At 42.6% G+C, this 16,797-nt stretch overlaps 1 protein-coding gene across 1 annotated transcript in view; it reads right to left on the minus strand.

Annotated features, from left to right (window-relative positions):
* Window positions 1-3,712: 3,712 nt before the first annotated feature.
* The window catches only part of LOC145414895 (uncharacterized), a 60,241-nt gene continuing 47,156 nt past the window's right edge, over window positions 3,713-16,797 (minus strand). The window contains exons 22-32 of the mRNA XM_080284311.1: window positions 15,622-15,736; window positions 14,148-14,265; window positions 13,028-13,177; window positions 11,239-11,430; window positions 8,674-8,910; window positions 7,549-7,707; window positions 5,684-5,833; window positions 5,363-5,493; window positions 4,463-4,569; window positions 3,953-4,132; window positions 3,713-3,831 (exon numbers count right to left, since the gene is read on the minus strand). Of these exons, the coding sequence (XP_080140437.1) occupies window positions 3,713-3,831; window positions 3,953-4,132; window positions 4,463-4,569; window positions 5,363-5,493; window positions 5,684-5,833; window positions 7,549-7,707; window positions 8,674-8,910; window positions 11,239-11,430; window positions 13,028-13,177; window positions 14,148-14,265; window positions 15,622-15,736 (1,658 nt within the window). The remainder of the gene's footprint in view (window positions 3,832-3,952; window positions 4,133-4,462; window positions 4,570-5,362; window positions 5,494-5,683; window positions 5,834-7,548; window positions 7,708-8,673; window positions 8,911-11,238; window positions 11,431-13,027; window positions 13,178-14,147; window positions 14,266-15,621; window positions 15,737-16,797) is intronic.

A 16,797-nucleotide genomic window follows, 5' to 3' on the forward strand; every position in this document is an offset into this window, starting at 1 on the left:
CAGCTTAAGGAAGGACATTTTTTGTGAGGGGATGAAGGCAGTACAAACTTCATCGCTGTTAGCGACGTAGAACGTTTAGTTGCTATGATCGAGTCCCTGTATATGTAGCCTACAATTCACAGCAACTGCAGCTATTTTACTCTTGCTGTTCGGAAGCTTGAATGTGACTAGCGTGACGCAGTAATGTGTGATTCATGAATGAATTTCTCATGAACTGGTACTTCCGACGCCGACAGATGTATCAGTGTGTACTTACGTCGAGTAACTGGTTATAACATACGTACCTCTATCCTAACAATCGGAGCGCAGCAGGTTTATTTATCCACAACTGTACACTTTTTTAATACAAGGAAAAAGAAACCAACGGCCAGACGCCCGCAAGAATTGTTCCCTCTAAGAAAGAATACAAACAAAATAAGAGAGAGCCAAATTCAAGATCCGTTCATTTCGAAATTCCTGGGCACATTGCATTTAAAAGTCTGGAGGTCAAAGGCAGTAGGAAATACACACAGAGGAAGACAGTTTCAGTGATGACTTGTTGCATACATGAACGACTGGAAATAACGGTTAACTCTTGGGATGAGAGTCAGCTGCTAGATGGGTGCCAAGCGCTCGCCATCGTGGTGTAGGGATACAAGCAGACAGTTCAGAGAAGCAATAATCATTAAGGATGTGACAGAAAGGAGATAAAGAAGCAACAGTGCTGTGAAGAGATAGAGGCTGAAGGGAGATGGTCAGAAGCTAGTCCCAAGGGCTGATGAAACCGGAGCTCCAGTTCCCCCTATCACCAGCTTTCACCCACCGTGGGAGTACCGCCCTGTTCGACTGGTGCTACGAATCTATGCTAACTAAATATCTCGTAAATGCCTCATATGAATTGGATAAAAAATGGCACGTACTTCGTCTGCGGACCAAAGGAGACGTTATTCGACTTCAATGCAGGTCTATCTGAGGTCAAAGCCACGGGTCAGGATCAAACTCAGGGTGCAGAAAATATGAATACCTGATTTATTTTGGATCAAACTTGACATATACATTGAGTGTATAGGCGCAGGTGTGTGTGTGTGTGTGTGTGTGTGTGTGTGTGTGTGTGTCGGGGGGAGGGGGAAGAAGTTATTCAGGTTTGGAAGGGGTCGACTGAAGGGCAGGGTTAGGGGCGCTGAGTCCCTGAGCTTTCAAACACCATTTTTTGTTGTTTATATTTTATTTTTTTCCATACATTTTCTTTTCCCAATATTTTTTTTATTACACAAACTCTTCCTAATTCTAATCGACGGGAAACCCCAGACTGTACAAGATCACCTTCAGTCTCCTCCAAGGTGAACCAGCCACTGCAGCTATGAGTTTAAAGTGTTGTTGCTAAAATGTTATGACTTCATGTGTCCTTGGTTCTTGCCACCACCAGACGATATCATTTTGCATGGGGGAGATTTTTCTTTGTACTTAGAGGAGTTACATATAGATTTCATTAACCCATCTATTACAAGGGATCTTTCCGAAACTGAATATAATCCTTACCCAGCAAGAATGTACGGGAAAAGACAACATTGTATTGAAGGGGTTGACCTTGTCATTGCTGGGACACCTCTTTTGTTCCATCAAACACCAGATGGTTTTATTCAGCTAAAGAGAGTCAAAGGAGTGTAGTAGTAACTCTCTCATGGTTGGGACGATTCTAATATTCTGTCATACGCTTGTTGATTTTATTCAGGTAAGGGTGATTGAGAGGAGAGTGACAGTGTTGAATATATAGGTCATCTTTCTTCACGTTGACCGGGAAAAAGTTGAAAATATAACAATGAAGGTTAAAAATACAGACGAATTCCTGTACTTCCGCTTTACTGGCCGAACAAAACTGGATACACTGGAATCGTCAGGTGGTGTATGTAAACCGTGTGCAGCGTAGCCCCTTGAATCCAGTGGCGTCATTTTTTTGTTTACGCTTGCTATTGCCAATCAGCTATGACCAACTAAGGAGAGTTGCATAAAGGTGACTGGAGGCTACTGTACAGGAGCAAAAAATAAAAATCAACATTCCATGGCCGAAGGGGTTGTGTCTAAGGTTGCTTGTCCACTTTTGTATTTACCAAGCAATTCACAATCAAGGTAGAAATCATATTCAGGCAATAAATACAACGAATCAAAATGACTTCTGAATAAGGTTCATCGTTTGAAAGACTGTTGTAACTTAAATATTTATTTGGGTCCTCCACAAATGCCTCTCCTGGATAATACGAGCGTAATTATCCATTAATTTACATATGAATTCATTACCCCCCTCAACACCCCCCCCAAAAAAAAAAAAAAACATCTAGACATGCCGCCTTGTACAGTTACGGACAATCGTATCGATCCACCTTCTTAATCGAACGGTTATGGAACTCACATTATATCCTGAGAAGTCTGTTTGGCTTCGAAAGATCGTATTATTGGGTTTCAAGAATCACTGTTCACTATTTCGTTAGTTATCGTAAGGGAATGGACGGATGATAATTTCTGGATGGATGATAATTTCTGTAACTGAACATTTTTAAAGCTAGGACGAAGAGGATTGCACTTCACTGTTTTTCTTATTTCTGTGATCCTGTAAGCAATTTTGTTTTGTCACTCAAGTACGTCACATTTGGCATTCAGCTTAGTTTTATTTATTTATTTATTTATTATGAAAAATTAAAGAATCCAAGCCTGATACTGGAAATTTTACGACTCAATGAAGTAACAAATACGGCTTCAGCCTGCCCAAGAGTAACATCCTGCAAATTTTTTTCTCTTCCAAAGAAATTGAACACATAGAAAGCCACATTCACGATCCGTTCATTTCGAGATATTTGAACACGTTGCGTTTAAGAGACTGGAGGTCATCGGCAGCGGGAAAGACAGGCTGAGGTACTCTAGACCTGACACATCGAAACTCATGGCACAATTTCGCTTCCAACAGATCCAGTTTCAGAGAATAGCTAGGGCAATACTGAATGACGTGAGTTAGGAGTAGTGATTATTCTAGGTTAGACTGGAAGTTAGTCTGTGTTAGGGTAAAGGAACGTTAAATTCAGGAAGATTAGGACGACGGGGAGTTATAACAACATAAATGTAGGGTTATAACAGAGAAATAAATTACTCACTCTCGTTTGTTACAACAGAGTGGCAGTGACTAGCCAAGGTTAGAGCAGAGTCATGGCAGATTTCTGATGAGGTGGGTGTAGAGAAAAGTGCAGCAGCAAACTGACCAGTGTTGGAGAAGAGTAAAGTAAATATTCGATGTTACAGTAGAGCCATGGTAGGTTATTTAAGTGCCGGGTGCTGCGCAGAGGAGAGACTATCCCTGGCCAGACCACATGAGAGTTAGAGTAGGAGAGCTAGAATAGAAAAGAGCAAAGAAAAGATAGAACAAGAAAGACGCTGATACGACGGGTTAGAAAAGAGGAGACTTGGAACGGGAAAGAAGTAGAAAAAGTAGAAGTTAGTGAGGAAGAAATTAGAGCAGTGATTATTCGAGGTTAAATAAAATGAATGTCCGAAGATAGAGAAGAGTAAATCAGTGACTGTCATGAGTTTTAGTAAATTAGTGACTCGTTGGTTAGATCAGTGGCTACCATGGTGGGGTCAGAGTACATTAGTGGCTGTCGGAAGTTAGTGGACAGCCATGGTACGGTAGGTATTTAGTAATGCGGGTGTAGGGCAGTGACTATCCTATGTTAAGTTGAATTAGTGACTATCCCAGGTTAGAGTACAGCCAGGGTAGGTATTTGGTGAGTTTGGTGTATACTCCTGGTTTGTTGGGTCTGGCGCACCCGTGGCCCCAGCTGGTGATGCCAACCACTGTGTGGCGACCTAGGGGGGTTAGAGGTTAGAGATTAGTAGCTAGAATCAAGAGGTTAGTGACTGGTTATTAAACTGCTTGTCAAAAGAGGATAACTCTCTCTCTTTCTCTCTCTCTCTCATCTCAACTCACCGTCCACGAAGCACACCATGGGACCCCCCGAGTCGCCCTGGCAGGTGTCGATGCCGCCCTCCAGGTACCCGGCGCAGTACATGCCCTCCGTCAGTCGCGTGGGGCCGTACACGTGGTCTGCTTGGCACGTGCTCTCAGGCAGGATGGGCAGAAGGGCAGACTGGAGCACCTTGGAAAAGCCTGTAGGGTAGAGTTGGGAGCTGGAGCACGGAGGGTCAAGGTTACGGGGACTTTGGGACATTGTGAGTGAGGGGCATGGAGGTATTGGGGACTGGAAGAAATCTCTCTCTCTCTCTCATCTATATCTTCCTACTTGCATTCCTATTATTTACCAATCCCTCCATCTATCCATTTCTACATCGGTCTGTCTACTTTCTTCATCACTCAACACATCAACACGGCAAGCGATACCAGTCTATTCACCTTCCCAGGTACCCACCTTTCCACCATCCCACCTATCTACCTATCCACCTACTTACTAGCTTACAGCCTTAAGTGGTGTTGTGTTACCTAGCGTTGGTCCGAGACTCCCCCAGCCCGCCACGGTGCAGTTGAGGTAGGCAGGGTAGTTCCACCGGGGAGGCACAAGGCACAGGGGCTGCACCGTGCGGCCGAACCTGAGGAGGGGAGGAACATGGGGTTTAGGGGGCGTCTGGGTGGGGAATACGGGGAACCTGTGGTGTTCTTCGTGGATGGCGAGTTGGGGAGGGGGGGGAAAGAACGCTGGTTGGAAAGCGAGAGAGAGAGAGAAATAAAACCATTTTTTGTCAGTACTAGGTAATCTTGCGTCTCCCAGAAATAAACACAGCGCTCGTTTAAACAAGATAATAATTCAGAAAGTCATTCTAATTAGTCCCACTGAATGCAAGTTTCACATTTTTGTACAGTTAACGTTAATTTGCTTTAGTAGCTGAAAGAAACCATTAAATCCAGAAACAAACTGTACCACGAACAGGTTCAGACACGTTGAAGTTAAATATCCCTGATTTGGACTGTCTGTTGCTTGATTTTCTTCAGGAGGGACGAATTTTCTAAATGTACCCTTGTACTTCCTAATTTCTTCATATAAAAGGGAGCAAATGACTGCTATATTGCGTATAATTTATTGTATCCTTATAGCTCAGTCGAAAAGCCGCAGTTTATACTCTGTTCTAAACTGATGCAGGTCTAGGGAGGGCGGGGGAGGTGAACTCACTATATGGCTCTATCGCTCTTCCTCATAAATATTTGAGATAATTAAAGTTAATATAATCATCAAGAAGCAGCAAACCGAAACTGCATATTACGGTCTCGTAGTGTTGAGGTCTGGAGCGAGCAAATGAGTAGTTCAGGATGCCTTTAATACTAGTTACAATAAGTGAGTGAGTGAGTGTGAGTAGATGGGTGAATGAGGTAGGAAGGAAGACTCACTGTATGCCTTTGCCGTCCTTTTTCATCACCTTAATGATGCCCACGTCGTTGTTGAGGTAGGAGCCCTTGTCGAAGAGCGGGTGGATGGCCAGCGATGCCACGCGGAACTCTTGCTCGTCTTCTTCATCCACCTGAAAGAGGGGCAGAAGGAGAGAGACTTCATTCTCTTCAATGAGCTGAGGATTCATAATGTCGACTATAACTGTCTGTGTTACCTTTGACAATTCACCCAAGTCCGCTGGCTTAAAAACTAAGTGCTAGCTCGGCAACCCTGAACTACAACACACTTCCCAGTATTCCACAACTCGAACACCAACTCACGTGTGTGTTGTAATCGCCGACCCTGAGGAGGTATGTGGATGCTGGGTACTTGTAGAGGCAGTGTGCAGCGGTGAGTACGTAGTCTTCAGAGAGCACTGCACCGCCGCACCACTGCTCTGGCCCCGTCTTGGTCCGCAGGTTGATGGCCACCTGAGGGATGGTGTAATTTTGCTATCAGTTTATATGAGGTCTGGTCAGAGTTAGTCATGTTAGGCTAAGTTAAGAGTTTTGTCTTTCGTATCTAACAGCCATAAGAAGATCTGGTAAGACTAAGTATGATACCTACACTTACTTAGGTGATTATGCAACTCACCTGAGCCTGATCACCATTTCCTTCTTTAATTTCAGAGCCTGCAATGGCCGGGTGAAGGGTATACTTATGTGATGTGGTAGTCTTCAGGACCTGGGTTTGATCCTGCTTGCAAGCAGACTTTTAAGTGGTTGAGGTACTACGTGCTTACGTGGGCTACCACATGCTCTCACCCTGCTGAGATTCCCCTGATGATATACGAACACTTACTCACTAATACTGCCACTAAAAGACAACATGATTTCACAAGTACATCTTCCTGTGCACTCCAAAGTCTCCCTTGCCTATATCCATGAGTGAGGCATGGGGAGTGGGGGGGAGGCTGGATCATTTCTTCAGTGATAGCATTAGTGTCCTTTGGCCCTATGGATTTGTGCTCTTCAGGGCTTGTAAAGTTCGGCTGCAACCTGTACGGTAGATCTGCCCACCCATAAAGAAGGCATGTGTAGGTTCATCACTATGACATATACTTTCATATCCAACGGAATAAAAAATTTTCTCATCCATAACTGTGCATGGCGAATAGACGATGACGAGTCACTCCTGCAATGGTATGATTTCCCTCGACATCATAAACCAGTTGAACCTGTATAAACAACTTTAGGAAATCACTTTGTTGCTTCACAAATTGATGAATAGCTATTAAACGGACATATGCCATTCGGGTTAGGTACCTGTTCTCTAGCAGGCCTGTACAAATCTGCTTTTCTGATCCTAAACATTTTGATGCTATGGGCTCCCTGAGGATTCAAACAGTTGTAAGGAGGTGGCAGGTGAAGTGAATCATATCCTTGTGTCCTTTTGTGTTTATGAGGTGGCAATGAGATCACTGTTGTGAGAACTACGATGAAGAGAGGCTCCTGACCCTATCTCTGGCCGAGTGGATGGCCAAAGCAGACTGAAACTATGGCAAACTGTGACTTCTTCTTTTATCTCCCTTTAACCTATTAATTGTTGATGTGCGTTATCGAAGACCCCTCCGAATGGTAGGTGTCTCTGCTACATTCCTACAGCGGGATTATTAAATGATTATTAAATGCGACGGTGTAGGCAAAACCCTAATTTATGACGATATATTTCAAAACACATGTGAGGATATGTAATGGTTATAACTGCATTCCACTTGTTAGAGCGCACTCAGCAAAGATGTAAAATTCATTTTGTGTTATAACTACAGTATGTTTAAAAAAAATGGGGATTTTCTTCCCTTTGAGCACTGAAGTTTTAACAATACGAGTCTTTCTCTTTCAGTGTCTAGAATAGCCTTCCACTGTTGTGTTCCATCGGACTCTCAAATCTGTCAACCTACCTACTTATCATCCTCCCTACTAAGTTCGTCCACCTAAGCTTGCAGATTTTCGTCCTTTCTCACTTGTTTCATGACATAGAAAGATAATACCACGGATCTACAACCTCTCCATCGCACTTCTTCATGACAAGCATCATAGCCTAGTTTTCATCTCTCGTTACTCCTCAGCCCTGAAGATGAAGAGATGGCAGTTTTAGGTCAACTTAAAATGGATAGAGTATTACTTGTCTACGTGGAGCCACTGACCATCCACGGGTGTGCGCCTGCTGGGGGTGTGTGACCACTGACTATCTTGGGCCTCTCCAGCGCGGTGGCCCCAGGGGTGTCCTCCACCGCCCTTCTCCCGCAGCTGGGGGGCGGCTCCCACGGCGGGGGGGTGACAACTGCTGAACCCCCGACCCTTCCCTGACAGACACAGAAAGTACACTAAGTTCTTGTTATTAGTCACCGTTTTGTACTTCCTTTTTCGCTCTCAAGTCCACGGTGAACTGCAAAAATTTCACTTATGATTTTATTGCTATATGTAAAAATGACTTGTTAGTTCCATATATTTACAGCTCCAAGTGCACAGAAAAGGTTGTGATATTCTAGAAAAATAAAAAATCCTACTCCTGCTTATAACAAGGAGTGACAATAAATAAAGAAATATAATGCACCAGATTCCCTTGCATTTATGGAGCACGAAATATAGAAAAAAAGAGCTATTTACTCACATTATATAAGTGAAGAGTAGCATAAATATGGAACTATATTTTCTTTTCTTGCGTTATTGTAATTAGAAGGCTATTTACACCTTTAGTGATGTGAGGTGAGGTTGTCAATGGTCAACTCTTTTTACTTCCACAACAACGGGAAGTGGAAGGTGATTTCAAAGCCCTTTATCAGCCTTTGCAATGCAGTTAGTATATCTATCAAATAACAAAAAATAAGTGTTTAAATATAAGTTAAAAACACTTAAATGGAACATAGCTATAATGACGAAAAGAACACCTTTAAAAAATAGTGAAAAAATAAAAAATACGGTTGAATAACAAGAAACATCAACAAAGCATCAAGTGTGGTGAGTTTTGCTATCGTGAATGAAATGGAAAAAAGATTACAATACAGTACAATCTTTCCCATTAACGAAATTTAATCTACACATGTACTTCCTTGGCAGCGTAGGAAGCGACAAGAACAGTTATCGATTCAGAGGAATTTATTTTACACACACACACACACACACACACACACACACACACAACAAAGTACTGTACATAAAATCATAAATACCATTCTCTTTCCCCCATCTCTCTCTCTCTCTCTCTCATACACACACGAAGAGAGAGAGAGAGAGAGAGAGAGCGATGGAATATGTAACTAAGACCATACCGACGTAGGCGTGGACGAAGGCGACGATTGGTCCCCTAGGTTGGAGCACTTGAGACCGACATCCTCGTCGTGGTCACAGTTGGTCTGGCCCCAAGGCTGATGTTGGCAGTCAGTCACCGCGGTCTCGTACCCCAAGCAGCGCACGTCGTCCAGCCAAATCGGTCCGGAGCCGGGGCCGAAGGTATTGTTTTTGTATACGTGGGTGGCTTCGGACCAGCCTAGCATTCGGCACAGCACCTGAGTGGAAAAGAAAAGAGTGAGAAAGCAGAGGAGAGGGTGGGAGAAAAGGGAAGGAAAACTGTGGGGAGAGAGAGAGAGAGAGAACGCGTAGTTGACCACGAAAATATTAAAGTGATGAGAAATGCGTACAGAAGAGAGGAGATAACGAATGGAGAGAGAAGACAAAAGCGAACAGAAAAGGTGGGCATATGAAACGACGAGACAATGAAAAGAAAAACGCAAAAGAAGTGGGAATAACAAAAGACGAGAGAGAAGAGAACTTGAAGAACGGATTAGATGAGGAATGGATGGGAGGAAAATGTGACGAAGGGAGTAAAAGAGATAACAAAAAGAAAGGGTGAAGAAAAGTGAACAGAAATAAGTAGAGAAAGATGTTATGAAGACGGTAAATGAGAGGTGGTCAAAATAAAGCTATGTAGATGAGGAGGGAATAAGAAAGCAGTCGAGACATGATAACAATATTATGTTCAGTAGAGAAAAGGAGGGAGGAGCAGATGAGGGAGTAGGGAAAACGGAAAATACGTGAAAAATGTAGTGATTAAGAGGAGAGGGAAGAGAACAATGTATAGAGGAATGGAAGGAATAAAGGTGGCAGGGAGAGAGAAGAGGAAACTGCAAATGAGTGAAAAACAAGGGAAAGGAGAGGACTGAAGAACGAAGAAATAAGAATAAGAAAGAGAAATGAACAGGAGACCGTGCAGATAGGCAGAGAAAATTAGAGACGAATATCAGAAATAATTAAAAAAAAAAAAATACAGGTCTGGGGATTAGCTGGAGAGTGGACATGGGAGGTTTCCGACCACCTGTAACTCGGCGTGATAATCGTGGATGGAAGAGTTGATGGAGACAGGAGAAAAAACTGTCATAGGAAGTAAAGAAAGGTGTGAATATGGAGAAAAATAGGAAGATGAAGTGCACAAAAGCAAGTTGGGACAGAAAAGGAGAGAGTTGAAAAACTGGAAGGAGATAAAATGTGTAAGAGAAAGTGGAGAAGGATGAAAATAAATGAAATGTGAAACAGTCGAGAAAGAGGAGGAAAGGAGAGGAGGAAAGGAGAAGAGGAAGAGGACAAGGTAACAAATATAATGTGAGGAAGAAGAAAATGGAAGAGGTTGATGGCGGAGGGGAAAACAAACATCTCTCCTTGGCCTCTGGTGTGCCGTGACGCCTCTTATAAATTTATACTTTTTAGTCTCACGGATTTTCCCTACTTACCGAATATCCTCTCGTGATGAAGTTGTAAGAAATAACATATGAAGTAAAGCAACACAGAAGATAATAAAACAAAAAACAAACAAGCAGTGCTCCACTCTAGAGAGCCTCTCCTCTCCTTAACGTCTTCTGTGCGATGAGGTCGTCCATTTTATTCTTCCTGTATCTGGATGATTTTATTCAGTTCTGGTGATATATTTCGAACGGGGGAGTTTAGGTACAGCCCTCATTAGCCTCCTCTACTGCTGTGACGCCCTTGTAGGCTGAATAAAATCGTCTGGTAGCGGCAATAAAATAATAAAGACACCCTCGCGATGTAGATGTCCAAATATATGACAAAAATAAGGGAAACTTCGAAAAGCCAGTTAGAAGCAACAGCAGGCCACCAGCTTCGTCTGTCCTTCTCCTCTCTGAAATATATGTTATAATAAATCAAACTGTTCGAAAACTTAGTAAAAACAAAAACAAAAACACCTCTCCACTTAACCTTGTGCTCCTTCCGTCTACTAGATATAAAAGGGAGAAAAATTCGAAACCCCAGTAAAACCCCAGTAAAGAGTCAATAACAAATAGTTTAGTATTGTATTCTCCGTCCCTTTCCCCCCAAATCTATCTATCTATCTATCTATCTATAGTAAAATATTTGAAGGCCCTGTTAAGAACCCAGCAACAGAAAACTGATCCTCTTCCTATCATCGAAATATATTAAAAGAAAAAGGAATGATGTTCAAAAGCAAAATAAAATGAAACTTACGTCCTCTGGTTCAAGGGATTATAATACCGTCCCCGTCTCTATAATATGAAGTATAAAAAAATGAAAGAATATGGGAACTGGTAAAAGAAAACAGTCAAGGAACAACCACAGTTCGTTCAAATCAAGGACAAGATTTACGTCTGTATTGCGCCTTATTTCACGTAGATCAGTGACAGAATAAGGCAGTGCTATGGCTCGGCGTCCTTTCTGTAGAACATTATCATCATCATCATCATTATTATTATTATTATTATTATTATTATTATTATTATTATTTTACAGGTGAGCACTGATGATAGGGATGACATTACTAGGCCCGAATTAGGGTGAAAAGAATACTGTATTGCCGGAACTCTTACGTGTCCTTCCTCCAAGCCGAAGTCGTCGTCACACACGCTGCCCCACACGCCCATGTAGTTCACCTCTACGCGACCCGCACCGCCTCCCCTCGACCTCACCACACCGCCTCCACTCCGCGCCTCCCCTTCCCTATGCACCTCCGGCCTCACCTCTACCCCGTCCCGTTCCACCAGGCGAATCTCCACGGGTGCCTGTGTGGGACGAGAGGTGTAAGAATAAATGATATATGTATCCAAAACACACACACACACACACACACACACACACACACACACACACACACACACACACACACACACACACACACACACACACACACAATGATTTGCATATAAATTCAAAGATAAACAATACAATAGCAAAAACAAACTCTCACCACATACATGTTTCTCAGTCGCACGTGGCTTCACACGAGAAGAGGCGTGGGAAATGAAAGGCGGGAAAAAAAGATAAAAGAGAGGAGGAGACAAAAGGAGGGAGATGTAAAGAAAGAGAAGGAGCGAGACATAGAGAAAGAGGAAAGGAGAGAAAAGGAGGGAGAATGGAAGAGAGAGGAATATATGACAAAGACAGAGGGAAACGGTGATTAGAAAGAAAAGCGAGGGAAGAGTAAAGGAAATGGACAGAGAAAAGAAGGGAAAGACAAAGGAAAGATCCGAGAATAGGAGGAGGAAACAATAGTAGACAAGGAGGGAGAAATAGAGAGAAAAGGGTGACGAAAAGTATAAAGAGAGAAATGGGTGAGGAAATTAGGAAAAAAAAGGGTGAAAAAATAAAAAAGGGGAAAAGTGTGAGGAAATAAAGAAAGGCGAGAATAGCAAAAAGGAACAGAGGCCGATACAGCAATAAAAGTACAGGCACTGGTGAATGAGGGGGTCTGAACGTCGCTTTCCTTTCCGTATAACATCTTTGCACCACGCCCTTAGCTTGATTATCTAAGGATGTTCACTGTTCCATCTTTCTTTTTCTTTTACTCTAACTTAACCTATCCTGACCTAACCACGCCTAACTAACAAATCAACATCACCTGATACTAAGAAAACAACCCTAGCCTAACCCAGACTTTGATGAATAGGAAAAAGTACATATAATAAAGGATACGCAAAAGGGAAATCAGGCGTCAGGACTCCCTAGACTTCACATATCTGGATCCGCGGTTAAAGAGTGAGAAGTAAAGAGGAAGGACGAACCAAGGTGGGACGAACAACCAAGAAGGTTTTAAGAACGAGAAAAAAAAACTTGTCCTGGAATTAATAAGAAAATTATAAGAAAAGATGAGGAGAATGACTGACTAATAGGAAAGGAGAGGAGAGGGAGGCCCTGAGAAAATAACAGGGGAAAACCAGAAGTATATTACCTCCACACGGCACTATCGATCCCTGTTGCCATCCACAGTTATTTAGTGAGAGAGAGAGAGAGAGAGAGAGAGAGAGAGAGAGAGAGAGAGAGAGAGAGAGAGAGAGAGAAACTCTGAAAAACAGCAGAAAGAAATTATAGTTGTCGATTAACAAGAATCCCTGTCTTCGTCGGCGCCGTCATCGTAGACGCCCAGTGAAAGTACAAAAAAGAATATAAAGAAAAGAATGTAGACATAGGACGTTAAAAAAAAAAGTGTAAAATAGACCTGAACATAACAACATAAAAAATTTTAAAAATCAGTTAAATAGCACAACATAATAGCAAAAATAGAGAGGACAATATCAACAACAGTAAATACAGCAAATAGTAAATACAGCAAAAAGACAGACTAGATAAACAAGGGAAGAAAAGCTTATAAAAGAGTCTTACTTGACACAAATCCCTGTCCTCGTCCGACCCGTCTCTGCAGTCATCAACAGTGTCGCACAGGTAGCCAAGCCCCACACACCGGCCGTTTCTGCACCGCCACTGCTCTCTGCTACACGACTCACCAGCAAGGAAGCAACGCACACCCGCAGCCTGGAGAAGACAGACACAATGATGGAGGAAAGGCATGTAGGATTGACGGTGGAAAATGAGGGATGGAGGGAGAGTGACTAGAGATGAAGGGAAGGTAATGAGGGATGGAGGGAAGGTTGACGGTACGATAAAGAGAGATGAAGGGGCGACAGAAAAAAATGGAGGGAAACTAATGAGGGATGGAGGGAAGGTAATGAGGGATGAAGAAAAAGTAATTCAGCCTCACACACCGGCCGTTCCTACACCGCCACTGCTCATGATTACACGATTCTCAAGAAAGGAAGGCCTCATGCCTCAAGCCTGGTGGGGAGGCATGGATGTAAGAGGAATATAATCACTCGGTGTGGTAAGAATGTATTATGTATATGTCGTCAAAGAAGAGATATTGATGGAACTACTGATGTTTGATGTCCTTTGTATGATCATATCTTCCCATTTCACTCCATCCTCCTCCCAGGGCCCATGTATACATACATGTATATGGGTCCTGGGTCTAGCAAGTAAAATGAGACCCCGGGGGTAGTCTTCCACTGGGAGTTGGCAACCCAGGGTCCCAAGTGTTGTCGGTATACGCGACCTCATACATATATATATATATATATATATATATATATATATATATATATATATCCACCCAAAGCCGGGTACTCTTGTTAGTTATCCTCTAAATCTGAAAAAATATTTAATAACTTAGTTTCGGGTTAGGAGGGACATACAGATCCTGTGCACCGAATCTGATAAAACATTACTAATTGGTAGTTTCAGAAACATTCACGCATAACTGTAAAGTGAAGATTTTGAATAAAATTGCATAAAAAGATTTTTAATATGACATAAAAAGGTACACAGTGTGGAAAAAAAAAAACACTGGTACTTTACCACTTAATATTCTTCTACTCTGTCATCCTAGGTTTCTCAGGTTCCTGGCCCTGAGGTAAACTAATGCTTCTCCTCCATCTCCCCCACTCACCTCGCCCCGCTGGCAGTCGTGGTCGCCCCATCCCGCGAAGTCACACTCAGCCAGAGACCCCTCTTGGCCCTGGCAGTTCAGGTCGTCCATCAGGTAGTCCCCCTCGCTGGACCCGAAGCTGGGAGGGGTAAGGTAAAGGACGGATGAAGTAGAATTTGTCACCAACAAAAGATTCACTTAAAGCGAAAGCTAGGGCCAGCACTCGCGTCTCTGCTCAGTCTGTAAATACATGTCAGAGAGAGGCCTGTCGTACTGTACTGGAGAAACTAGAAATCAATATAAATGATGTTGTTGTTGTTGTTTAACCCAGGATTGTCTGGATGAACAGACCCATAGACCACAGGTATCCAACTGTTTCTGTGGGGGCGTCCAACAATCACCGTGTAGGGATCCGGAGCCCCATTACGGTAGGCAACGCCTCACCAAGGTCAAACCAGGGCATCATAGAGCCTACGAGAAGTTCAAGTATAAACACACACACGAACAGACTGACACATACACAGAGATGCTGAATCTTGCTCAACGGTATAGGGCGAGCTGGCAAAAATAATAATATCCTGCTTCGCAGGACTACTGATGATAATGATGATGATGATGATGAACACCTACTGTTTCATCATCATTCTAACCTTTTTTCTCAGCTAAGGATGGGGTAAGATACAATCTAGAAAACAAGGAAAGAGATTAAGTGAGAGACCTAACCACAGCATGCCCGGTGAACTGGGCCAGACATTCATTTAAACAACGTTAAACATGAAGATACGTACCAATGCGTGGGGTAAATTAAGTGAAAATGCAACAGAATAATCATCGTATACTAAAGTCAACATGGCAGTATAAGAAAAAGATGGCCACAAAAAAAAAAAAAAAAAAAAAAGCAAGACAGCATTTGCAGAAGCAGAATGACGCATCGAAAATAAAATCAACACAACGTGATCCCGGAATTATATCAACAATGAACTACCGCGCAATGAAGACAGAGGAATGGATATAGGATATTGAAGAATACAAGACACTAATACATATAAACTCAGAGCAGAAATGCTGTACCTGAAAAATAAGCTCTTCTGTAAAAGGGATCTTTATGTTAAATAAATTCGTCTGGAGGAATATGGGAAATGACACCTCCGTGATAAAGAATTAATCAGGTCAACCAGAAAATTATATATATTCTTTTTTTGCATATTGAAACTAAAGGCGAACAGTTCTGAAAGTACTCTACATCATGTCTTGTTTCCACAGCCAAACGTTCATTTCCGTTACCGGGTATATGGAATCAAGCTGAATTTTCAGTCTCAGAAAGGAAATGGCGTGCTAAAACATAATCAGTGAATTTTCTGTCACCCATAATTACCAAATATATTGAAACGCACTCACGCACGCGCACGCACACACGCACGCACACACACACACACACACACACACACACACACACACACACACACACACACACCAAACCACTTCCTCGACTTACTGTGATTCCACCATGACCTGTGCTGCCCCTAGAGAGAAACCGAGCTGATGACACACCACATCCCCTTCAGGCACCCCCCACATGTCGTCACACACCCCGCCCCACCGCCCATATGCTACCAGAGAAGTGGAAGGGGGGGATTAGGGTGGATCTGGAGGGTGTTTGTGGGTAAGGCTGAGAGTGTAAAGAACCTTCAGCAATCTTTAAACTATGTTCGTTCCAAATCTGACTTGTAAGGGATTGATACAGTACGCATTTTTAATTTCCGATCTCTCATCATCATCATCATCATCATCGTTTCTGATGTTCTGAACCCTCCTGGCAACCCCCTAACAGAGGAAAACCATGGGAGGACCTCTTGCAGACCAATTTGTCACCATATGCTTCAGTTTGTCGTTTCCCTTCCTCTTGCTTCTCCCTCAGTAACGTATCATCCATTGTATTTTTCCACACCACGAAAGGTTTGCCCCTTGTAAAGTATCCTCGGTACTTTTCTTGGCATCCTAACTATGTGCAACCTCTGAATATCTCCATATTATCTCAGTGTATTTTCCTGCATTCATTCAGCCATGCCGTGCCACACCTTAGCTCTCTTGAACTAATGCTTTCTTGCCTTATTTCCGGTAAAATTTTCTCTTACTTTTGTTAGATTTCTGCACATGTCCGTAACCTTTCCCAAAAGTGGCAGTTTCTACGCCTGTAATTCGTAGTTCTCGCCATTTACTAATCAAGTTTCGTGTTCATTCCAGAGTGAAGGAAATTTTACATTCACAAAGGGTCCATTTTCAACTTCATGCATGTCATTTAACGTCTTAAACAAAAAAAAAAAAAGTCATGCTCTTCACATGCAGCTTTTCCTTAATCTTACAATACCCTGACACTCAATTTCTCTGTGTTTACACAGCACAAATCTTACTGTAAATGTGTAAATACTGTAACTCAGCTTATTTTAGTATTTAATCCTCTGCGTATACTGTACTGTTTATCCAATTTTCTGTTTCTTCTATACCGCCAACCTGCAAGTTCCAACTATGCCCGCTTTCGAGTATAGCGGCCCGAGGTTAGGCTACCGCTAGTCCACAACATTTAAGAGTAGAAGACTGACCTACGCCTCTGGTAACATTAACAAGCCAAAAAAACATCTGGCCATCTCTTGGGTTAGAACCGTGGGATGTT

This window comes from Coenobita brevimanus, chromosome 101 (genome assembly GCF_032717465.1).
Source record: "Coenobita brevimanus isolate Jiangsu-jjx chromosome 101, ASM3271746v2, whole genome shotgun sequence".
NCBI classification, from domain to species: domain Eukaryota; kingdom Metazoa; phylum Arthropoda; class Malacostraca; order Decapoda; family Coenobitidae; genus Coenobita; species Coenobita brevimanus.